Genomic DNA, 26,091 nt, shown 5'->3' with positions numbered 1-26,091 from the left:
AGCCACGTCTGCTGCTGTTCTGTTTTCCTGGAAATAAACTTTCTATCAGTGAAAATTAATGTTATTTTGAAATAAGAACAATTTTTCTGTCCTTTATATTAAAAATGTTCTCTTTTTAATCAGCTGTTGATTTTCTATCATGGCATAACCTTTGTTTAAAGCAATAATGCACTTCACAACATCAATAATACTAGATACGTAGAAACCTATTGTTTGGCCGTGTGCCTCACTGTGCACCCAAAATCTGTGAGCATTCATTATGTCTGGTTTCAGAGGGGTAGCCTACTGTCCGGTAGATGTGGTAGATGTGCAGGTGAACATGTATTACTGATGGTGGGGCTAATGTGATATATGCCATCATGTGCCAACAATGACCCTCTGCCATGTACATTGGCCAAACCAGACAGTCTCTATGCAAAAGAATAAATGTACACATCAGACATTAAGAATTGTAACATTAAAAAACCAGTAGGAGAGCCCTTCAGTCTCCCTTGACACTCAATAACAGACTTAAAAGTGGCCATTCTTCAACAGCAAAACTTCAAAAACGGACTTCAGCGAGAAACTGCAGAACTGGAATTAATTTGCAAACTTGACTCCATCAAATTAGGCCTGAATAAAGACTGGGAGTGGCTGGGTCACTACAAAAAGTAATTTTCCATCTGTTGATACTCATACCTTCTTGCCAACTGTTGGGAATGGGCAACATCCACCCTGATTGAATTGGCCTCGTTAGCATTGACATCCCACTTGGTAAGGCAACTCTCGTCTTTTCAAGTGATGCAATATATATAGCTGCCTACTGTATTTTTCTCTCCATCCATCTGATGAAGTGAGTTTTAGCCCACAAACACTTATGACCAAATACATTTGTTAGTCTCTAAGGTAGGGTGACCAGATGTCCCGATTTTATCGGGCCTGTCCCAATATTTGCTTGTTTGTTCCATGTCCCGACCGATGTTTGGTGCGGACACTGGACAAACAAGCAATTTTCCCTTCCGCTCCAGCTCACAGGCGGAGCCCGGAAGGGCTCTCATCCCCCCCCCACTCCAACTCCGCCCCCTCCTTCCCCCATTGGATCCCTCCCCAAATCCCAGCCCTGGCCCCACCTCTTCCCCAACCACAAGGCATTCCTCCTTCCTCCCACGTTTGCACATGGGCTGGGGCCGGGAGCGCAGCGTGGAGGCTGCTCCAACCCTGCAGCCCCCAGGGCAACGTGATGGGTCCAGGGCAGTGCAGAGTAGTCAGGGCCCAGGCGGGGAGCGGAGACAAGCAAGGGAAGGACATGCTCCTGCTGGGAGGGGCCGGCCCAGCTGCCTGGTTCGCCCCCTGCCCAGGTGGGTCCCCAAGCTCCCCACCGCCAGAATGGGCTGCCTGGGGCTGCGAGGTGGAGCGGAGCAGCCTCTACTGGGGGCCCGGTGCGACGGAGCCTGGGAGCAGCTGGGCCAGGATCTGCAGGAAGGGCCCAGAATGTGGCTTGGCTGCACAGTGAAGGGATGGGGAGAGCTTGGGGTGTATTGGGGGTCAGAGCTGAGAGTTGGGTGGAAGCGGGGCTGTGCTACTGCCATCTGGCGCAGGGTGTGTGTGTGTGTGGTGCTCCGGCTTTTTTTTTTTTTTTCTTCCTTCCCCAGTGACCTGATATTTCATTTTTGTCATCTGGTCACCCTACTCTAAGGTGCCACAAGAATGACTTTAGGTTTTCTTTCTTTTTTTCTTTTTCTTTAATTATGTCTGCATCTTATTACGCTTCAGCTCACCCATATAGGATGTGGGCTGGTTATCACTTAAACCAGTGCACAGCTGCAGTAGCTCTACTGAAGTCACAGTGTAGCATTGTTTTAAGATTAGTGTGTATATAGTATTATCCTGTTTATCTGAATTGCCTTTGTCCGAAAATCCTAATTATCCAGTTTCAGTGTGTCCGTCATGTGCCCCTGTATTAATCACCAGCTAATTATCTGCTAAGTGCTAATCAACTTAAAAAAACATTGAATTCTAACAGGTGCAAAGAGGCTACTTAAGGTGTTATTAGTGGGTTTATCTGAACATCCAATTATCCAAAAGTTTTGGGTGTCCACAAGGCCATTCAGATAAATGGGAGTGTACTGTGTATCAAATCCATTCCAACTAAGTGCTTTCTTAATTATTGGTTGCTGCAGCCTGCCAGGGCTGCTTCTGCCTTGGTCAGAAGAGGCATCTCAAGAGTAACATGGGATATTTTTTTCCAGGGTATGCACTCAGACGGTGGTCCCTTCCGTGACAACAGAATTCACTCTCATTAGACCACTAGGCAGGCCTGCTACTCCATTCATAATGTGCTCTGTTGTGTCTGGACATTTACGACATTTAAGATTCCACATACCCAGAGTGATCTGAGATCCTTAAATTACCTATGCATAGTGAAGTGACTATGTACTTCAGTTAACTTTCTCAGATTAGTTGAATTATTGCACAGTAACAAACCAATTATTTCCTCTCCAGCCCCTGAGAGTTGAATTAACGATAAAATCACAGTCCCTTTGTTTCTGCAGCTCATAGCTGGTACAGTATGCTGGTGCTCTCTGACAGGGCTGATGTTTCAATACCTGATTCAGCAGAGTGTTTAAGCACGAGTAGCCACATTTAGAATTCATGGGATTGCTCATGCTTAACTGTAAGCATGTGCTTAAGTGCTTTGCTGAATGTGAGTAACACAAGTGACTTCTACATAGGTCACGTTAAATCATTCCTCTCCTCTTAACTTTCCCGCTTGTGGGAAGGATGGAATTGGAGGGGTGTCAGCCATTTGTTTGTTTTGGGAAGGGAAGAGTCTTTCTTTCACTGCTATCAACTGCTTGGTTTATGTTTATGTAGCCATATTAATGATTGTATACATTTGTGCACACACAACCGCCTTTGGAGCTTGTTTAGAATGCTGAAGCTTGATCCTGAGAGTTACTGAGCCCACCAGGCAGATGTCCGTTCGTAAGCCAGATGCAACTCAAGTGGAGATCCCAGGCAGTCATGGAGCAGGTCTTCTATTCTGCATCCTGTGAGGAGGGAAACAGAATTCCTTCTCGTTGGCCCCTGTGAGGCCCTCTTGTGCCAAGCCCTACGACCTAGAATTGGTGCACCAGAAAGATATTTACCCCATAAACACAATCACTGCTCTTAATTTCAGATTATGGTAGTCTATATGTTTTAAAATATTTGTTAATTACTGATGCTTTATTCAGTGGTTCATAAATGCTCCAAAGGAGTCATTGGAAAAACTCTAATGCTTTGCAGGAAACTTTGAAAACCCATTCTGCTTTGAAATCATTTTGTCTATATACCTTCATTTGTTCTGCTTTTTATCTTCTCTTTTCATCATTATGACTGAGCACATTTGCACAGAGACACAAAATGTGTGAGATAATATCCTAAGCTTTCTACAATAACACTGCAGGCACATTTGCATAAAAAGTCTCACTGTTCTATAGCATTTAATCTGATTTTGGTAGTTTATTTCTCCTCTGAAATCCTAATCCTTTTAGTGATTTCACAATTATCTCTACGGCAACTAATTGTCATCTTTGCAATCAAGGATTGTATGTTCATCTGGGTAATAAGAAGCAAGAAGAAGAGAACCGGTAATGGATAAACAGATCCTAATTTTATGTACACGTCTCTTGCCTTTAATTGTAATTTTTAAAAGGAAAGTTGGAAAATGATATACGTTTGATTCAAGCACTGACTGGTACAGTGTTGCCTAGTATATTAAGCATTGCACTGGGATTTAGGAACTTCTGACACCGATTCCCAGCCACATATACAGACAGCACACTGACACAGTCATTCTTAGTTTTTTTTAAAAAATATGGCACTCTTTCTCATTAAGATTCCATCCTGGTGCTCTGTGGAGTGTAAGAAGTTGTAGAAGGTAGTGGGAGAGCTGACTTAGATTAGGTGCACTGGGAAACTTGGAGAGGGTGGGAAACTGAGCAAGAGGAGGTGTTGGAACAACAGTTGGCAGGAAGGAGGAAATAGAAGGTAGAGTATTTGTCCAGAAGGAGCTGATGCAGTAGCAATATGAATGTTGGGAATGAAGGAATCAGTTGGAGATTGGAAAGACGAGGTTCAGATGGGAGTCATTAGGTGGTAAAATTTGTGATGCTCCACAAAAGCAGCATGTTTTTACTCCACCAGTGACCATGATGTGATTAAATTGTTCATAAGAAACTCTGACATTTGTCATCTGTTAGTTTGAACAGGGATTTTTTTTTCATTTTTTCTCTTATTTGTGCTTAAATTATTCATACCTTTTCATGTTTTTGATCCAATATATTTAAAATTATTTTTTAAAAAAAAGCTTTTCTCTTTAATGACGTTACATGATTTTAGTGCTTGGAGAGTTTGTTCACCATAACATGAACAGGTTCCCTATAGTTGAAAAAATCCTATGAAATGATTGTGCGAGGTGGACAAGGGGTGGAGTTAAGCCAAAATGACAGTACATTGGTTTATTGTTTTGAAACTGGAAATTCAATATGATTAGGATTTTTACACTTAATTTGTCGTTCTTCAACAGAGGTGATATATTTTTTAAAGAAATTGACATTCTGCTGTTCTGCTATCAAAGGTGTGACAGAAAAATTGACAGGAAAATATCGTTGAAAAGAAACTTGACACAATCTCTTTATATTAAAATCTGCCTAGTCAAACTGTTCATGCATGATGGACACTGTAAACAGACAAGGATTACTATTCTCACCTCCTTCAGACGCATTAATCTTGTGGCTGTCATGTTTAGCTGCTTCCATGGTGGTGCTCACATAATACATTTGAGTCTTTATTTCATTGATGCTAACCTAAACGGCAACTAAAGGGCCAGTTTCTCTATGCTAATATGCACCCTTCCTGTCATAAACAGATAGTTAAGGGTTACTCTTACCTGTAAAGGGTTAACAAACAGGGATCCCAAACACCTGACCAGAGGACCAATCAGAAGACAAGATACTTTCAAGTCTCATGGGAGGGAAGCCTTTGTTTGTGGGTTTTGGGTTTGGCTTTGTTCTCTCTGGGTCCTGGATGGGACTAGAAGTGCAACCAGGTTTCTGCCAATCTCCCTGCTACAGTCTCTTATCTATTCAGAACTGTAAGAAAGAAAAGGCGGTCATAGTCTTTTAATTTGTTTTTTTTTTTTTTATTTACATATGTGTACTTGCTGGAAGTAGCTTAAATTGTGTTTCTGCTGGAGAAAGTTTCTTTCTATTGTTTATAAGTTGAAAGACCCTGTAACTTTTTACCATCTAAAGTGCAGAGATAAACCTTTTACTTTTTCTTTCTTTTTTATTAAAAGTTTTGCTTTTTAAGACCTGTTTGATTTTTTTCTCCTAGTTAAGGTTCAAGGGAATTGTGTCTGTATTCACCAGGAAATTGGTGTGGAGAAGGGAAGGATAACTTTTCTCTTTGTGTTAGATTGACGCAGCTTGAATCTGTATGGCCTCTGGGTGAGGGGGAAGAAGGGAGGGGGAAGGTAACACTCCTCTCAGTGTGGTGATTCAAGAAGTTGAATCAGGCGATCTCCTAGTGTTCCCAGGGCGGGAAGGAGCTGGGAGGGAGAAGAGAGGGGGAAGGGAATGGTTTATTTCCCTTTGTTGTGAGACTCAAGGAATTTGGGTCTTGGGACCCCCAGAGAAGGTTTTTTGGGGAGACCAGAGTCTATCGGGCGCTCTACTCTAAGTCCTGATTGGTGGCAGCCTATCAGATCTAAGCTGGTAATTAAGCTTAGAGGAATTCATGCTAGTACCCATATTTTGGACACTAAAGTCCAGAATTGGGAATTATACTATGATACCTCCCCCTTGGACTACGTGATTAGTGCAAAGAGGAGGGAAAGCAGTTGTATCTGGCCAGCTGAGAATTCCACCACCATGACTGATTTTTTCTCCCTGCACGCACTCTGAGCTCTGTTCAGGAAGTGGGAAGGGGAAGTGGCCAGAACATACTGCATTCTGGCTATGCTCAGCTGGTGTGTGGTCCTTTAGCCTCACTAACCTATGCTGGAACCTCGATCAGCTAAGAATCACCCTGAGAATCGGGGAGCTATGAGAAATTCCATGAGAATGAATTTATTATTGAAAGTCCAGTTCTGGTCTAAAAGGTTTTTTTATATTTTATATTATCCTTTCAGCTCCAGTTCAGATATTTTGAGAGATCTGCAAGAAGTTGAGATGGTTTCAGAGTCATCGGATAAGTGAGTACAGTACATGGATGAATGAGGTAATTGGTTGAGACTATTGTAGGCCATTTAATTGTTTCCTCTGCATAAATAAAAAGGCTTGGTTTAAATAAACACGAAACAGAAAACTTGTAGTTAAGGCTGCCATGATGAAGTTAGAAATGTTGGAAGATCATGCATCACAAATTTTACAAATCAAGCACACTTCATTTCAAGTATTCATTTTGGATTTCTTTTGTGTGGAAGGAGAAGTCCCCACTCTTCTGCATTTAAAAACTCACCGTGTTTTAGAACAGAAAATAACTTTTTAATTATTTGCGTTACAGTAGTGTCTAGTGGTCCCATCTGAGATCAGGCTTAATTGCACTAGGCATTGGATAAATATATAGTGAGAAACAGCCCATGCCCCAAAAGCTTACAGTGTAAATTGATCAGGACACACAAAGGGTGGAAGGAGAAATAGAGTCACAGAGTGATAGATGGTTTTGTCCAAGATCATACAACAGTGGCAGAGCTAGAAATAGAACTGAGGTGTTCAGAGTCCCAGTCCTGTGCCCTGTCCCCAGTAAATTTCTAAAATTGTCAAAAGAGGAAACAGAAATCAAGATTTGGAAGGATTCTGCAACAATACTGCAGTTTGTCATGTGAGACTGACATTTTTTTTAAGTCATACGATTGGACTAGTTAGTATTTCTGAAAAATCCAATATGCCCAGAGGACTGAACTAATTTTGCATGTAAGGTCCCTCTGCTGGTGCTGGAATCCCTGCTTGAATATCAGACCAGCTGCAGTAGTTGGGCATAAGAGGGTGATATTAGAGGAATCATATCTGACTTAATTGTGAAGTAATTTTTTTAAGGAAGTCCTTAGAATAGTTTATTGGGGAAATTATCCCAAGAACATGTCTGTTCAGTAAATTGATACAGCTCTTCATAAACCTCATAGTCCATAACTGAAATGAAATTTGGAGCTCTTAATAGTGTGTCTATTATTTACTCATTAAAGTATGGTGCTATACTGGATAATAACAGTTTATAATGGAAACACTGACAAGGCCTTGATGATGATGGTGCCAGAAATCAATGGGAATGTTAATCAGTAGAAACGTATCAAATAAGTAGTCATTAGAAGTTTAGTGTAGAACAGCCCATGGTTAGAAGAGAAATGGGCGATGTTTAGAAGAAGAATGTTCATAAGCATAATTTCTGGCAGCACCTAAAAGTGATTTACTGAGACTAGCATAAAATATTCAGTTGTACATATTTTCCAGTGCTGTAGTCTGCATTGTAACATTTTCCTCATGATTTTCCTCTGCTGCTGTTTCCGTTGTCTAGAACAGTGTTTCTCAAACTGGAGTCCATGGAGGGTACTCCAAGGGGTACGCTGGCCCTGTTGATCAACTCCTCCTCTTTCCTCCCAGGGCGTCATGCATGCCAGGGAACAGTTGTTCAGCAGTGTGCCAGAGGCTCTGGAAGGGAGTGGGAGGAACGGAGATGGGGTGCGTTTGGGGGAGAGGACAGAATCATGCCTGGGGCCACTGGCCCTGCTGATTAACACCTCACCCTACCTCCCAGTGCCTCCTGCATGCAGGGAGGAGGAAGAGCATGGACAGGGCGCGCTTGGGGTAGGTGGCGGAAAGAGGTGGGGAAGAGATGGGTCAGGAGTGGAGCCTTGGGGGAAGAGGTGGAATAGGGGCAGGGCCTGTGGCTGAGAGGTCAGCTTGGGGGTCCATGAAAATTTCAAAATCAAAACGGCGGTCCTCGGGTTGCGAAAGTTTGAGAACCGCTGGTCTAGAACATTAGCCCAGAAGCCTTTGCAGCGGGTAGGAGTTAGAATTCCTAATAGTTAGGGTATGCTCATGCATGAACGTTTGACTCCTTCCTCAAACATCCTCTTCCTGAAAAGACACATGCGAGTATCATTGTATGATCGGTAGTCAGGTGTTAGCAACCTAATAAGGGATGCAAACTGCTTCAAATGAGTTATAACACTTGGATCATAACATACTATCGATCGTGAAATGACACAGAGTTGGTTACTGGTCCCCTTTGCTTATCTATTTTGAATGTTATTTGAACGTAAATCTAAGAGATCCTGTTCTTGAAGTTTATTGGGGCAGCAGTTTATTTTAGGATTCTGCTTGTAAGGGGATAGGATAGATTGTACCTTTTTATTCTGTCAAGTGAAGTTGAAAATGGGATGAAAATAACTCAAGGCTAAAATATGAAATATTGTATGTATTATTTTTCCCAAACCCAGCAGAAATGTATATATATTTATCTTGCATCTATTCTTTAGACAATTGGAATGTCCATAAAGACTTATCTGGGACATTTAGTCACTTCCCTGAAAATGTCACTTTCTTGGTTCAATTCAGGTAACATTGCCGCAAGGTACTGAAGAAGTGTTGCTGGGTTTGTTTCCTTCCAGATACTAATAACTGGTTTCAAAGGCAACTATTAGGCTGAAAAAGTAACAAATAAAAGTGGCTAAGGAACAGATTTGTACTGCTAAGAAGCTACAAAAATGAGAACTTTATTTGTTTCTTTGCAGTTCTTCTGGTTAACGAGGGGAGAGAGATGGGTAGTTAGGAAGCAACCTATATCTCTCTTTTGTCTCCCATTTTTGATCAGCATATAAATCAGGGTACATGTTTACATATTTGCTCTTTTTTTTTTTTAAGGAGAAGGAGGAGGAAGGGCAAATGTGGCGAGAACTCCTTCCCCTCCCCCGCACCACCATGATGCACCTTTGCAGAACAGATCTGTACTCTTGTAAATGTTTCTAGAAAATGATACATCCAGATCAGCACATTGCATTTTGGTGCACCATATAAAAGGGATTTCTTATTGACTGAAACTTGCTGAGTCAAAAAATGACTAGAGTGCATGGTTTCAAATATGAATTAGCAGAGAGGTTATTGCAGATGACAAATGTAATAATCATCTGACAATATCAGATGAAAGAAGGAAATTGAAAAGATCTTTAGATTTGTCCTAAATTATTATGTTTGAAGCATGACATTTGACCTTCGCTGCTCGGAATATTTCCTGTTGGGTTACAATTTTTAAGAGAAATCATCATAGATATATTTTATGTCCACTGAAAGCATATTACAAACTAGATGAAATTTATAAAAGCATACCAAAAAAGCACATCAGGGTATATATTTGCATTTCTTCACACATTATCCATAATGAACTGGGAGCTTGTTATAAGCTAGATGTATTCAGTTCAAATGTAGTTTCCAGATTTTAGAAAATGCATCTTTTTCAATTTGCTTAATCCATAACATCCCATAATATTAAAGAAACAACGTCAGCTAACAGTTTCTGACACAATGGAACTGGATGTTGCTGTCATTGAAATGAGTGGCAAAATTTCCATTGGCTTGAAATGGGAGCAGGATCAAAGAAAAGGGGGAGCCCAGTTGCTAGAGGGATCTACTGTATCAGCAGCTGCAGAGAGGTCCTACTGCTTGGAGGAGGAGAAGGAATCCTTCTCCCTTAGATGCCCAGAATCTGCCCAGAGCACAGCCCGCTTGCTGAGGGCTGCAAGATTCAGACAGGATTTGGTCCTGTATAGTAGGGGTCTCATTATATGCTCCCAAGAAGGATAGACTGGTTTCTTGCTTCTCAGACCACTGCTGGAGTCTTCCACAGTGATCATGTGGAGTAACGTGGCCATATGCATGAATAAAGCAAACTGCAGCACTGTATATATCTTTCTTTCCTTTACACAATATTTTTATCACTTCTCATCAGGTAGATGGATATCTTCCTTTTTTCCATTTTTTTTTAAGCTTGTGGCTTAATAGTAGCACCTTATATCACAGAATACAGTATATTTATTTTCAGTATTTTATTCTAAGACTTAATTGCAGCCCTGTTTTTTGTTGAGTGAAGTACTAGTATTTGATCCATGCTTTCCATGTGAGGATATTTCAGTGTACATTCTGGGAATTTTTTTATTTGTCCATAACTTGCCAAAGTTGCAGCTTATTTATGGATCCTATCGTAACATTTTTTTCTATCTGGTTCCACATTTAGAACCCATTGTTTAAATATTTTGGCGGTTGGAAATAATTTTCTTAGTGAAAACAATGCATTGATTATTTTTCTTTCTTACACCATTCTTGATTATTTAGTATTATCCAGTCTATCATTGCCATGTATTTTGAGAATGTCATGCAAAGGTTAATGGGGCAGCTAAAAATCTCTCCCCAGTGGAGGGACTCTTATTTTCCCGACATCATCATCATCCTCTGAGTCATAGATGGAAGCCCACCATTTTTAAACTACCAGGCAATGACATGCAGCTAGTTTTCCCAGTGACTTCAGAATAAAAATCCTATGCTCCCTTTTGTGCCACTGAAACTGTGATCCAGAGAGTGCCAATGATTCGGTTTGAGCAGATTTCCAGAGGTTAAGGGAGTGGAACCATTAGCTCCTTTGTGGGTTTGCAGACCATGTTCTGTAGTGGAAGAGAGAGTTGAAACTTAGAGTTTCTATTCTCCTATGCAGAATATTTCTGCACAGCAGTGTGGGAAATTAATATTAGCAAGATGACTTGTTCATAGAAAAATCATTTCTTGCCCTTGGTAATTTTCTAAACCAGAGAATCTAGTCAAACATTTGGTTTGTTTAAGCCAAACTGTAATAAGATGTGGACAGGTTGATTTGTGCACAAGAATCTAGAGCAGAAAGTAAACTACAACTTTGATTATGCTTCATGTTCTTCAGGTTAATTATAGAACATTACACTTTAGTAAGTGGACACTGAGCTGTACAATAGGTAAACTGTATCAAACAAGAGCCTTAGCCTGAAGAGTTTATTATGTAAAGTCACAGACAGGTACATTGTGGAACAGTCAGACTGGCGTGTGTGGAACTGAGTTTATTTAAAATTAGTCAAGCAAGATAAGACCATTGTTATCACATACTTTTCTATAAATATTTTTAAGAGGGGGATACTATGTCAAATGTAGATGGATGGGCCATGGATTTTGGCTGTATGTTTTATAACTTCACTTAATATATCTATATATAGATATATTAGTGAAGAAGACATTAGTAACATTCCCAGAGTACAGTCTGGACTGCTGAACTCAATTCTCCAATCTGGGATGCCTATTACACTGCTTCACTGTGAGAGCATCCACTGGCCTTGCTCTCACACTTCCTCTAGCATGTAAATTACTCCCAGCTGAGTTATATGAGTAGTTCTAGCCAGACACTCCTGAGTTGTTCTGAGTTGACACCAACAAATACCCAGTCCCAGACTTTTTCCTAGAAATATACGTCTTATACATCCTAGCTCTTTCATTCTGTGCAGAGTCAAGCTCATAGTCTGTCATTTCATTAATAGAAAATGATCTTCACAAACCCTGTTATCTCAAATGGGGTTTCAAAACTCTTCAATCCAAACACACACTGGTTTAGATGAAATGAAACAAGTTTATTAAGTACAGAAAGATAGATTTAAGATGATTTCAAGTAATGAGACATAAAAGTCAGAACTGGTTACAAAGAAATAAAAGGTAAAATGCAAGCTAATATCTAACTTAACAAGCTAACTGAATTTAAAGCAAAAGTTTTCTCTCCCCATACGCTCGCAGCAGTCTGTCTGGATTCCTTCAGCTGGGACCACTTCCCAAGTTAAATGATGCTTCCTTTGTCTTTCAAACATTGTTGACGCTGTGAGTAGCGATAAGGGGAGAGAGGTGGTTTGTGTCTTCTGCTCCTCATTTTTGTATCTTTTTCTTCTCTTTGAGAATCATCTCCAGCTGCGGTTCAGGCAGCTGCCAGTCTGTTTACACGGTAACCTTCAACTGCTCTATTGCCAAAATGTAAATTTGTTGCTCACACCCTTTTTCCTGCCAAAAAATGTCTACTTACCCAGGTGATAGTCTGTTTGATTTTGTTGACACCTGGTTGAGGTGTCTGTCTTTTGTCTCTGAGGAACTGGTTTGGGCTGCTTCTCCAGATTTGGAATATGCTGTAGTAACATCAGACCGTAGAGTATTTACATGCAATGTTGCCACAGTATTTTATCAGGACAATAATGATCAGCAAATTATGACTTTTCAAATGATACCTCACAAAGCAGATTTTGTACAATATTTATCAGTCTTGTAAAAGTTGTGAATATAGAGGTGTGACACTGCTCCCCATATTCTTCACAGTGATATTATTCTGATATAATTATGTCATAATTATAATGTATTTTATGCAAGATAGGTCATGTGAGGTGTCATTGGAAAAGTTATTAGCTGAGTATGATTATCCTATTTGTATGCATATGCCATTTTTGTATCTGAAGTTATGAATATTGACTGTGTATCTGTTTTTCAAATGTAGTTACACCTGGGTAACGCCCACTAGACAAGATGGGTCTAGATAGTGGATGGGCAATGGGCCAGTAAAAAAAAACAAACCAGTAGGGCTTAGAGGAAGCTTATCTTCCTCCTGTGAATGCTGCAAACATCCTGTGAGTTATGGCTGCTATGACTTTACAAGGACATGTGATGAGACCACATGTCTCTAGACTCCATCTTGGGATGTCAGTATTTTTCCACAGACTGGTCTGGGTACCTAGCTTTGGGAATAAAGGGTTTCTGTCATATGCAAAATCTATATAAGGGAGGGGGAGTAACATTATCTGGGGTTCTTCGCCACTCCTACAAAGAGACTTCTGGAAACACCTGAAGAACAAAGACTGAACTGGGGAAAGTGCTGGACCCAAGCTAAAGGGATTTTTAGCCTGTGAATGAAACACCTGGGGATTCCAAGCTGTAAAGCAAGTGCAGTTTGTCCCTTAAGAATCTGCAGCCTGCTTGTATCATCTCTTAGTTTGGCTAGGAAGAGCAGATTCTCATCCTATCTAGTGTATTAAGTTTAGTTTGCGGTTTTTGTTTATTTGCTAGGTAATCTGCTTTGATCTGTTTGCTATCACTTAAAATGTATCTTTCATAATTAATAGACTTGTTTTTGCTTTATCTAAGCCAGTGAGTTGGGCTGAGGTGTGTAGGAATCATAACTCAGGGGCAGTAGGCTGTTGCATATTCCTCTACACATTGAGGAAAGGGGCAAATTTTATGAGCTTATGCTGTACAGTTCCCTGTGCAGTGCAAGACAGTATAATTTTGGGTTTATACTCCAGAGGGGGTGCATACCTGGGGAGCTGGGAGTAGCTTTTCCATGCAGGGTCTGGTCAAAGAGCCTGCTTATAACTGTAGCTGAATATGTCCCTACCTATATGCATGTTTGTGAAAGTGCAGGCTGGAGGGCTCTGTAGCTTATCACAGCAGTACAGTGTGAGAGGGAGGCCTGACTGGTGAGTCAAGGGGCTCATTGGTACCCCAGTTCCAGGTGGCACCCCAGGGGGAATCCGTCATAAAGGGTACAGTCTGTCATAGTGGTGAATAGTCTCCTACTTTGGAAGAAGTTAAGCAGTAAAGCTAGAATAGTAAAATGTATAATATCTGCATAGAATGAGATTTCAAGTTTATTCTGTGACTTGAGTAATCTGTTCTTACAAGGATAGTCATAAACTGCTAAGACAAAAATAGATCCAACTGGCAGCTGCACTTTGTATCATGATACAACTGGCGCAGCAGATAGTTTTGATCAGTGTTTCTTAGCCATATACTATGCTATAGTTTAGTCACTCTTTTTAAAAGCCAACATTTGAGAAATATATTGTCATCTTGTATCTAGAGTGTACTAAACAGAAAAATCTAATAAGTATAGGAAGAAGGCTTTTCAACATATAGTACAAAAATAAAAGTTAATACTGAACTTTTATATAAATTTTGCCTTTTTTTCCAGCACTTAGATCAACTTTGAAAGGTAAAGAATGGTTAAAGTGATACTCTTCTGCTTTCTTGAAGGTATCTTTGGATATAAATGGGCTAGCCCACTGAGGTGGGCTTTAAACTAGGTTTAATGTATGAGACAAAAGCCCACAGGTAAGTACAAAACAGAGAGATCTGGGTGAAACTTTGGAATCGGGGGGGGGGGGGGGAAACAGGCAGTCACAGCAGGGACAAAGGAGAGACTAGAGGGAATATAGAGGGGAAACCTAATGAACATCTTAGATGTCTGTTTACTAATGCAAGAAATATGGGGAATATACAACTAAAACATTGGTGAATAATCATAATTATGATATAATGGGCATCACAGAAACTTGGTGGGATAATTCATGTGACTGGAATATTTGTATACAAGTGTACAGTTTGTTCAGGAAGGATAAGCAGGGGGAAAAGGGGAGGAGGTATTGCCTTGTATATCAAAGATGCATACGCTTGCACTGATTGAAGTAGAAGTGGGAGGCAGACCTGTTGAAAGTCTCTGGATAAAAGAGGTAAAAAAAAAAACAGGGTGATGTCTTGGTAGATGTCTACCATACACCACCTAAACAGAAAGGAGAGGTGGATGAGGCTGTTTTTGAACAACTGACAAAATCATCCAAAACACAGGACTTAGTGGCGATAGGGGATTCCAACTACCCAGACATGTTTTGGGAAAATAATACAACAGGGCATAGATTATCCAATAAGTTTTTGGAATGAAGATGGAGAAATCAACTAGGGGAGAGGTGATTCTAGATTTGATTCTGACAGTCTAGTTCTGGAGGAACTGGTTGAGAATTTGTAGGTGAAAGGCACTGTCGGAGAAAGTGATCATGAAATAATAGAGTTCATGATTCGAAGGAATGGTAGGGAAAACAGCAGAATAAGGACAGTGGACTTCAAGAAGGCAAACTCATAGAATTGGTAGGTAAGATTCCATGGGAAGCAAGTCTGAAGGGGAAAAAGGGTTCAGGAGAGTTGGTGTTTTTTCAAAGAAAGGTTATTAAGGGCACAAGAGCAAACTATCCCAATGCATAGGATAGGAAGTATGGTAAGAGACCACCCTGGCTTAACCAGGAGATCTTCAACAACCTAAAACTCAAAAAAGAGTAATATAAAAAGTGGAAACTAGGTCAAATTCTGGAGAATGAATATAAACCTCCCCCCCACCCACAAGCATGTAGGGACAAAATTGTATGGCCAAGGCAAAAAATAAGATTAATCTAGCTAGGGACATAAAGGATAACAAGGAAACATTTTACAAATACAGATGAGAAGCCAGAGGAAGATCAAGGATTAGTAGGCCCATTACTCAATGAAGGAAGGACGATCACAGAAAACACAGCATTGGCCAAAGTGTTAAATGCCTTTTTTGTTTCAATTTTCAACCTATAAAGTTAGCAGTGATTGGATAACTAACATAGTGAACATCAGTATAAATGGGATAGGATCTGAGGCTAAAGCAAGAAAAGAACAAGTTAGATGTCTTCAAGATGGTAGGGCCTGAAGAAATCTATGGGGGGAGGGATAGCTCAGTGGTTTGAACACTGGCCTGCTAAACCCAGGATTGTGAATTCAATCCATGAGGGGGCCATTTAGGGAACTGAGGTAAAAATCTGTCTGGAGATTGGTCCTGCTTTGAGCAGGGGATTGGACTAGATGACCTTCTGAGGTCCCTTCCAATCCTAATTTTCTATGATTCTAAATGCATCCTAGAATACTTAAGGAGCTAGCTGAAGAGATCTCTGAGCCATTCATAATTACCTTGGAGAACTTGTAAAGGATGAGAGAGATCCAGAGGGTTGGAGAAGTGCACATATAGTACCTGTCTATAGAAAGGGGAATAAAGACAATACAGGGAATTATAGGCCAGTTATCCTGTCTTTGGTACCTGGGAAGATACTGGACCAAATAACCAATCAATTTGTAAGCACCTAGAAGAAAATAAAGGGATGACTAACAATCAACATGGATTTATCAAGAACAAATAATGTCAAACCAACCTAATATCCTTCTTTGATAGAGTAACAAGCCTTGTGGATAGGGCATAAGCAGTAGATGTGATATATCCCAACTTTACTAAGGGCACATCTTCACTGGCAACGTTAAAGCACTGCCACGGGAACACTTTTGTCATGGTATGAATCCCCACTCTGAACCTTAGCGTTCAAAAGATGGGGTACCAGCATGAATTCCTCTAAGCTCAATTACCAGCTCAGTACTTGTAGCGCTGCCACCAACCAGGAATTCCAGTGCCTGGTACACTCTAGTCCCCACAAAACCTTGCCCGGGAACCCCCAAGGCCCAGTCCCTCTGGATCTTAACACAAGGAAAGTAAACCCTTTCCCTCACCGTTGCCTCTCGCAGGTTTCCCCTCTCTGGGTTACCCTGGAAGATTACTGTGATTCAAACTCCTTGAAGCTTAAAACAGAGAGGAAAATTCACTTTCCCCCCTCCTTCTCTCTCCCCCTCCCAGACACTCCCTGAGAGAGAAAGTAATCCTAACACAGAGAGAAAATTAACCTTTCTCTCCCCCTTCCCTTCTTTCTCCCCACCAATTCCCTGGTGAATCCAGACCCAGTCCCCTGGGGTCTCACCAGAATAAAAAAACAATCTTTTAATTAAAGAGAGAAAAAACAGTAAAAATTATCTTTGTAAATTTAAAATGGAATATGTTACAGGTCTTTCAGCTATAGACACTGGGAATACCCTCCCAGCCTAAGTATACAAGTACAAATTAAAATCCTTTCAGCCAAATACACATTTGAACTCCTCCCAGCCAAATACACATTTGCAAATAAAGAAAACAAACATAAGCCTAACTCGCCTTATCACCTAGTACTTACTATTTTGAATCTGTAGGAACCTGTATCAGGGAGATTGGAGAGAAACCTGGTTGCACGTCTGGTCACTCTCAGAACCCAGAGAGAACAACAACCAAAACCTAACAGCACACACAAAAACTTCCCTCCCTCAAGATTTGAAAGTATCCTGTCCCCTGATTGGTCCTCTGGTCAGGTGACAGCCAGGCTCACTGAACTTGTTAACTCTTTACAGTCAAAAGAGACATGAAGTACTCCTGTTCTGTTAACCCTTAACTATCTGTTTATGACAGCTTTAATGTGACTTGTGTAGTCGTGGTGTTGCACTGAGAGAGAGCTCTCTCAGCGCTCTTAAAAAAACCCACCTCCACAAGGGGAATAACACGCTGGTGAACTGTCTACACTGGCACTTTAAAGTGTTGAAACTTGCAGTTCTCAGGGGTGTGTTTTTTCACGACCCTGAGTAAAAAAGTTACAGCACTGTTAAGTGCTGGTGTAGAAAAGCCCTAAGGCTTTTGATACTGTCGTACATGAACAAACTAGAGAAATATAGTCTAGACAAGCCGATTGTGAGGTGAGTGAACAACTGGGAAAAACTAGAGTTATCAGTGGTTCACAGTGAAGGTGGAAGGGCATATTGAGTCGGATCCTGCAGGGATCTGTTCTAGATCCAGCTCTATTTAATATCTTCATAAAATATTTGGATAATGGCATAGAGAGGACACTCATAAAGTTTGTGGATGATATCAAGCTAGAAGGGGTTGCAAACACTTTGAGGGCAGGACTAGAACTCAAAATGATCTGGAGAAATGGTCTGAAATATGTTGGATGAAATTCAATAAATGCAAAGAACTACACTTAAGAAGAAATAATCAATTACACAAATACAAAATGGTAAATGACTACCTAAGTAGGAGTACTGCAGGAAAGGATCTGGAGGTTGTAGTAGAACACAAGCTAATGTAATACTGTTGCAAAAAAAGTGAACATCGTTTTGGTATGTATTAGCAGGAGTGTTGTAAGCATGCCATGAGATGTAATTCTTCGACTCTGCTCATCACTGATAAGGCCTCAACTGGAATATTATGTCCAATTCTGAGCACCGCACCTTGGGAAGGATGTGGATAAATTGGAGAACGTCCAGAGAAGAGCAACAAAAATGATAAAAGGTCTAGAAAACGTTGACCTAGAAGGAAAGACTGAAAAAACTGTTTGTTTCATCTGGAGAAGAGAAGATGGGGAGGAGGGGGGTGGGCGGCACAGTAATATATGTAAACCAGGGGTAGACAACCTATGGCACAGGTGCCGAAGGCAGCACGTGAGCTGATTTTTCAGTGACACTCACACTGTCCAGGTCCTGGCCACAGGTTCGGGGGGCTCTGCATTTTAAATTAATTTCAAATGAAACTTCTTAAACATTTTAAAAGCCTTATTTACTTTACATACAACAATAGTTTAGTTATATATTATAGACTTATAGAAAGAGACCTTCTAAAAATGTTAAAATGTATTACTGATAGGTGAAACCTTAAATTAGAGTGACTAAATGAAGACTTGGCACAGCACTTCTGAAAGGTTGCCAACCCCTGATGTAAACAGTTGTTATAAATTGTTTTCCGTAACCACTGCAGATAAGTAATTGGCTTACATTGCAACAAGGGAGATTTAGGTTGTTACATATTAGGAAAAAATGTCCTAAATGTAAGGGTAGTTAAGCAGTGGAACAAATTACCTAGGGAGGCTGTGGAATGTCCGTCACTGGAGATTTATGAGAACAGGTTAGATAAACACCCACTAGAGGTGGTTTAGATAATAGTTAGTCCTGCCTCAGTGCAGGTGACTGGACTGGATGACCTCTCAAGGCCCCTTCCAGTCCTACATTTCTAGGTTTCTGCGATCAGGCCCAAAATGCAGGTTTTTTGATGGGAGGAAATTTTTTAAAATATGTATCCAAACAGCAATGTTTACCCACTTAGTATTTGCAAATCCAACATTACAGTATTGTACTAGAGCATGAGAACCTACAGAGTAAAACTGACTAGGAACCTTATCTACCTTACTTATTGGTAACATAGGTACAATGAAGATTTTTTTATCCAAAAAACCACAAAACCTGCAGCTTTAACTTAACAGTCCCCTTTTAAACACCACCTTTTAAAAATACTTATTACTCTGAAGCCACATTTCCTTTCTATGAAGAAGAGGCTAATAAATATTACTACCCATACAATTTTATGTTGTAAGGGACAGCTGACGTTCATTGTTATGGTCTTTATAGCTGGATGATTTTTTTGACTTTAATAGAGAAATGATTATTCCTCAGCTAAATGACCATTCTTTCTGTCAAGTCTGATTCAGAACATTTAACAATCCTCTAACCTTTTGTTTAATGTGTTTTTTATGTTTTCACCCTAATGATTTTTATTCCGTTGGGAATTAAGGCTTTCTTTGGGACTGAATGGATTACAATGAATATGTCAACTAGCTGCTCTGTGTTGAGTAGTAGAAGGATAGCTCAGTAATTTAATTTGCCTAGAGTGGTGGTGATGCGGCAGAATGTATTTCTATGAATGGGAAATCAGCTTTGGATACTTCTCCACAGATCGCTTTTTCAATGCACTCCTTTCAGTCTCCACTCAGAGCTGGAACAATCAGCTAGGATTCTTTTGTTGAACTCCTGAAGCCAGATGACAGAGGCCTTGGCTATACTGGCGCTTTACAGAGCTGCAACTTTCTCACTCAGGGGTGTAAAGAGCTGTAAAGTGCCAGTATAAACAGTGCCCCAGCGCTGGGTGCGCAGCTCCCAGTGCTGCAAGCTAATCCCCAAGGGGAGGTGGAGTACCTGCAGTGCTGGGAGAGCTCTTTCCCAACGGTGTCGCCGTGACACACTCACACTTCAAAGCACTGCCGTGGGAGCGCTCCCACAGCAGCGCTGTACAGCTGCAAGTGTAGCCATACCCAGAGTGCTTTCAATGGGGAGTCCTTGACTTTGTGGCAGGATATACCACAGACCAGTATGGCAGCCTTTAGAGTATGATGCTGATGCCTTGTAACTTATCCTTTTCTTTTCAGGGTTAGTGGCTGCAAGAGAATTTGAGGGTATCTGAGGGTAAAAGGTGGAGAGTGGCAGAAAAGGGTCTTTCTTTTGATCATTTGATGGCAATAGTTTTGTTTTTAGTGTTTGACAGTACACCTAATATGAGGGTGACACTTATGTTACAAATTTCAAAATGAATAGGGTCCTCTGAAAGACAATCAGAAACCAGATAGCAATCTATACACTTCTGCTCACAGGTAGCTAATCTGGTTATTCCTTGCCCTAGGCAGATCAAGAAAGAGCATAATTGAGACTGTAGTTTCTGGATTTTAATTGAATTCTAGACCTTTTATTTTCCAGTAACTTAAAGTTGGTCTGATCTTACCAACTTCTACAGTTGCAATACCTTTGTTCAGACACAACAGTTTGAAAGTGAAAGAGTTCCAAACCAGGACAGTATTGTCAGTTTTATTGATTGCACCAGGATGATTTGTTGTACGTATTAATTTAAGTGGTAGAGCTAATAAAGGATAATTTAGTGTTCATATGCTGCAGTTAATAAATTGCCTAGTCTCATAAAGCTTTTAATGAGCACCATAGAGATGTTACATTAATCTTCTGGAGTCCCCCTTTATTTGCACTAATCAGTGTACATTAACATACACCAGTTAAAAGTTAATATTGAAGCAGTAAATCCAAATATTAGTTGTTTTATTTATTGCACTTAATAGTTATTAATGAAAAGTGTGGAAATGGGCAGCTTAGTAACATCTTATTCCTTTTTACTGACCTTTTGGCCACTTTTTTTAACCTAAATCTTGGGCTCATTCCTGAAATGTATTAAAGCACAATTTTTATGTTCCCTTTCCTTTCAGAAAGGTTTTTTTGTTTTGTTTTTTTTTATTGCTTCTCTCATCCTCTGGAGAAGTAACAAATCAAGCTTTTACCTATTCAAATTTGCTGAGGAGGCTTGCAAACAAAGACATTTGGAATGTATGTGCAGATCACCCAAATTTTATAAAATTGAGGAGCTATAGCAGGTGCTCAGTACTGAAATCTGTTGATTGTACTGGAAATCTTCATGATGATGGCTTTATGATGGGGACATCTATGCCCAAGATATTGGATCAAGACATGAATCTGAATCCTTCCTAGGTCTTCAGACCCGTTTAAAGCAGTGATTCTCAAATAGTGGGTCCTGGCAAGGTTCTAGATGGTTTGTCATGCCCATCACTGAGTCCTGGCATAGGCACACGTTTATCTCCTGACCCAGTGTGGAGGGCAGGTTTTTAGGGTCTGGGTGGGTGTTAGAGAGCAAGCTCACCTAGCAGTGATGGATCCTGTCCTGCCTGACTCCCCATTCAATTTCACTAGAACTCTGAATGAAACCTGGATTTACTGTTGCAGTTTTTTGTTGAGATATTAATGAAGCTGCAGAAAAAAATCTATGTATAATTTTATTGTATCCTTTCAGGGAGGGGGACAGAGGAAAATTGTTATAATAAATATATTGCTGATATAGGAGATTCCTCCATCTTTTATTCTCCTTTTTAATTTTGAGAACAAAGTGAAATTTAGTGCTGGTGGAAGGTACCAGTCTGTTTGACCTTCCAGGTGAGGGTGGAGCCCCTGAGTGGGATTGAAGGGTACCAGATGGACAGCCATGCAGTCTGAAAGTTTATCTTTATCCACAGAAATGGTATGCTGTGAGCACTGGAAATGCAAACTTCCCCAAAAGGCTCTCTACTGCTATGCTAGAACAACTGGGGGTGACACTGGTTGGGCACATTCACAGCACTGAATTAAAATGTTGTATCCTTTCACGCATTCCAGATCTCCAAGCACACAGAGAAGGACACAATATGTTCCTTGCCTTCAGTCAGGATATTGGACCTGCCTTCCAAAATATGTGAGGAAGACAGCACTTCATCTGTCCCAAACAGCAAAAATTATATAAAGTCACATTTCAAATGAAAACAAAGATAACTGGATCATTTGACACAGGATGCCAAGCAAAATCTGTGCCTGAGTCAATATTGGCACTGATGCCCAGGATATTGGATAATCCAAATATTAAAACTCAGAAGAAGTTTCCATTTATCTGGCTACCCTTTCTTTTGAGTTTCAGTATAACAATGTCCCTCTCCATGATGGAATAGAAAGTTTGTACCACAACAAAACCCAAGAAACACTTTTACCAATCTATGTTGGTTTGATGCTTCGTGCACAGATGTGAAAAAGTAAGCTAATAGATACTGTCTTTAAACTTGGATTATCCATCTTCTATGACAGTGGTGGCCGTCTCTACCAGCATAGCAAACAGTGCATGACAACACTTCAAGGATGAGAATGTAGTCTGTCCTCTATAGCTTCATGGTGGTCTGTTCGCTACTGCAGCCATAGACAGCATAGAGAATAATCCTAGCTCAACCACAGAAACAGACTCCTTCCACGGAACTGAGATATCACTTTTTCAGCATCCCAGTACTCAAGATGGGGGAGTTGTCTGTGGAATTCTCACCCAAGATTGTGAGATTGCAGCATCAGTGAAGAAGACGTCATTGATCTTGAAGAAAACCAATGCTCCTATCCATGATGCAAACCTTGATATCAAGAATGATTACCAGCTGGTTACACAAGCCCTGCAAGAAGAATGCTGGTGGCTTGATCAAGTAAGGCCGGCATCAAGATTGGATGCCTTCAACAGAGATGAAGACATTTCCTAAGTAGCTTATCATGCCAGCAGACAGCCGGTGCCAGACTTACCCCCAGCTATCATGATGCTTCTTTCCCTCCTTCTAGATGACTCCAAGTCTGTAGCAATGATATGTCACGTCATGAGTGTTATAAAGAATTCTGCACACTACCTAAAGTCATGCCAAGTATCAGTGATCACTGTGGATCAGCCCATTTTCACCATAATCAAACATATAAAGTGAACCCAGCTTGCTGGGCATGCAGAGGACAAATTTTTCATTATGCTGGGTGGTATACATCTGGAAATGACAAGTCTCAAGTAGATTGGCCTGAACAAGGGCTTCTGTCCATCTACTATCTTCTAGCCAAAGTGGCCTCCCCAGGAATGGTTGAGTTCTCCTTGAAAGTGTCTCATGTTACATGTACTCGGCATACTCGCAAAGTAACTACTAGCAATCTATACATCTTGCTCCAAAATGCATATACCCAGTATACTCAAGCTCTCAGGGAAGCTGAGGTTTTCATGGGGTATGATAAATTGTGTCACAAGCAAAAGCTAGGAAGTCCAGTGTTGTACTTCTGGCATCCCACACTTCATCTGGAACTTCTTATATAGACCTATGTGCTGTCAGTCCACCAGGCACAACTTTGCTCTCTACATTGAATGCATTGGAAAGATGTCACACTGGTTCTTTGTGTTAGCTCATACCAATTATGCTTGTTGGATTCCTGTTCACCTCCTAGATACGGTAAGCCTTCACACATGCATCCAGACACAGCTAGAGAGTTTCTAAAGGGGAACTTCACCATTCACAAGATACAGCATGTTTTCTCTGCAATCACATTTAACCAAACTTATGAGCAAAATAAGGCTATAATCAAAGGGGATGGTGGAGCTGTTGGTCTCTCACAAAGTCCATAGGTCCTTTGGCACCGGATGATGGAATGACCAGAGGTGGTCAGATTGATAGGAGAATTTGAAGCCATACCAGAGAAAGGAACCACCTGAAATGGGTCTAACACCAAGCAACCTGTGCAGATGAAAGGTGTCCTGGCATCTTTTGCACAACATGTCAAGATATTTGTTGAGGTCAGAAAACATGAGTAATCCCTTCTCAGAAGAGTGTGTTGGCTTAAACTGGACACCAAAGACATCAAAGAACCTGATTATCCCTGTTAGGGAGGTTAAGAAGATCGGGCAGCAGCAGTACACCACATTTGTAACAGAGAGATTACAGGACAAAGCCAAGCCATTAACAGAGCCTGTCAAGTGAAATAATAATAAAGGGAAATAATCTCTCTTTGTTCGGATGACTTCCTGCAAGGGAGATCTCCAAGACCAAATTACAGCTCTCCCTGAAAAAAGGTGGGGACTCTGATATTTCAGTATATCGAAGACTGTGAAAGACTTCTTTGTTTCTTAACTCATTTTAGGCTGTGTGTTTACATAAGCTGCCTTTTCAATCTTTTTGAGACACAGCAATATCCTGTTATGCATACATCAATCTGAAATGTTATTAGCAAAGAGAAATGTAACTTTCTGTTCATGAACAGAAAATTATAAATGTACTATACTATTTTTCTATATAATATTTTAGTAAATACTCCCTGATGACATGCTACAGAACATATTAATTCTTAATATTTTCATAAAATTTCAAGCCATCACTATTCATTACTTTATTTTTAGGACACCTGAGACAACATGAATATAAATACACAGAAATGAAAACCCACTGGAATGTTTTCATGTCATAAAGAAAATCTGTCAGAAAAACATCAGGAAAATGCATTCAGATTTTAAAATATCTGCCACAGCTAGCGTGGCATGAATTGGCGATGGGCCCATACATGAAAATCTTCTAGGTTATGCCCTAAGACTAGCAAATTTCATGCTTTTATCATAAAACCCACAATTCTTTCACAAATCTGTGCCGCTATTAATGGAACTCTTAAACAGATACATACTAGTCTGTACAAATTTAAACTTTCATAGCTTTACTGGCAGATGTAGTTCTTCATTTAAAGCATAGAAAGAGTGTATATTTTTTTAATCTCACAAATACAAAAATAGTTCCTGATTGTAAGCAGAAATCTATGTGCATGTAAGGCAGAGGTGTCCAACCTGTGGCTCTGGAGCCACATGCTGCTTTTCAGAAGTTAATATGTGGCTCTTTGTATAGGCACCAACTCCAGGAATGGAGCTATAGGTGCCAACTTTCCAATGTGCCGGGGGGTGCTCACTGCTCAGCCCCTGGCTCTGCCATGGGCCCTGCCCCCACTCCACCCCTTCCCTCCCCCTCCCCTCAGCTGGCAGTTCCCTCTCTTCTCCCCTAAGCCTCCTGCAGGCCACAAAATAGCTGATTGGGAGGTGCGGTGAGAGAGGGGGAGGTACTGATCGACGGTGCTGCCGGTGGGTGGGAGGTGCTGGGAGTGGGGTGGGGGAGCTGATGGGGGCGGAGGGAGCTGCTGACATATTACTGTGGCTCTTTGGCAATATACACTGGTAAATTCTGGCTCCTTCTCAGGCTCAGGTTGGCCACCCCTGATGTAAGAGATAAGATCGGGGCCTAAAAATTCAGATAAGCCTGAAATTTGCAAGACCATGGGTCTTCATAAAACATTTGTTATGCTGATATTAGAACTTCATTTGAAAGTAGCTTTATTACAAAATAAAATCTAGGCACCCAGCTGCATAGTGCCTGAGACAAGAAGTTCCATCCATCACCCACAGAGCTGTGAAATTGACTTACACACCCAAGGGTTGCCTTGACTTCAATAAAGATGTGTTAAGTCATGTCAGCCATAATCAAAGGGGATGGATATAGACTTCAGGGGGCGTGCCTATGGTCACTCTTCAAGTAGACCTTCACTCACTCGCCTTCTGGCTTTCAGAGGACTACTTGTGATCACAAAGAATACAACCTGTGTGGACAATCACTCAAAGAAGGAAATACTGTTACTTACCCAACTCTAATGGTAGTTCTTCAAGATGTGTTGTCTACACAGGTTCCACGTCCTATCCTCCATTCATGCTCATCAGAATCCTATACCTGGGATTTTTATTGGCAAAAGAACTGAGCATGGATAGAGGAAGCCCTGTCCCTTATATCCCCCACTACAGGAAATGAGAATGTGTGAGGGCACAGAGAATGTGTGAATAGCCCCAATGGACACTGCTATTGAAAAGAATCCAATCTTGTATGTGTAGGGCACATGGGCACCAAGAGTGGAATCTGTGTGGACAATACATCTCAAAGAACTGCAGTAAACTGTAGGGTAAGTAACTGTATCTTCTAATGCTGGCAGTGATAGAACAATTTAATATACACCTCTACCCCGATATAACTTGACTCAATATAACACGAATTCGGATATATCCCGGTAAAGCAGTGCTCCGGGGGGCGGGGCTGCGCATTCAGGCAGATCAAAGCAAGTTTAATATACCACAGTTTCACCCATAACGCAGTAAGATTTT

The 26,091-nt window shown here is 40.8% G+C and overlaps 1 protein-coding gene across 15 annotated transcripts in view; it reads left to right on the top strand.

The window, feature by feature from the left end:
- The window catches only part of RAD18 (RAD18 E3 ubiquitin protein ligase), a 159,082-nt gene that overhangs the window by 101,504 nt on the left and 31,487 nt on the right, over window positions 1-26,091 (top strand). For 4 of the 15 annotated variants that reach the window (XM_050957459.1, XM_050957460.1, XM_050957457.1 and 1 more), the window contains exon 12: window positions 6,155-6,217. The exons of 2 other annotated variants lie outside the window; for them this stretch is intronic. In XM_050957459.1, coding sequence (XP_050813416.1) covers window positions 6,155-6,217 — 63 coding nt within the window. Of the gene's footprint in view, window positions 1-6,154; window positions 6,244-8,888; window positions 9,107-21,749; window positions 23,980-26,091 lie in introns of those variants that run through there. 9 more of the 15 variants (XR_007774961.1, XR_007774959.1, XR_007774960.1 and 6 more) reach the window with 6 other exon arrangements.

Source organism: Gopherus flavomarginatus, chromosome 6 (genome assembly GCF_025201925.1).
Source record: "Gopherus flavomarginatus isolate rGopFla2 chromosome 6, rGopFla2.mat.asm, whole genome shotgun sequence".
NCBI lineage: Eukaryota > Metazoa > Chordata > Testudines > Testudinidae > Gopherus > Gopherus flavomarginatus.
This window is presented reverse-complemented; position numbering and strand designations above follow the sequence as displayed.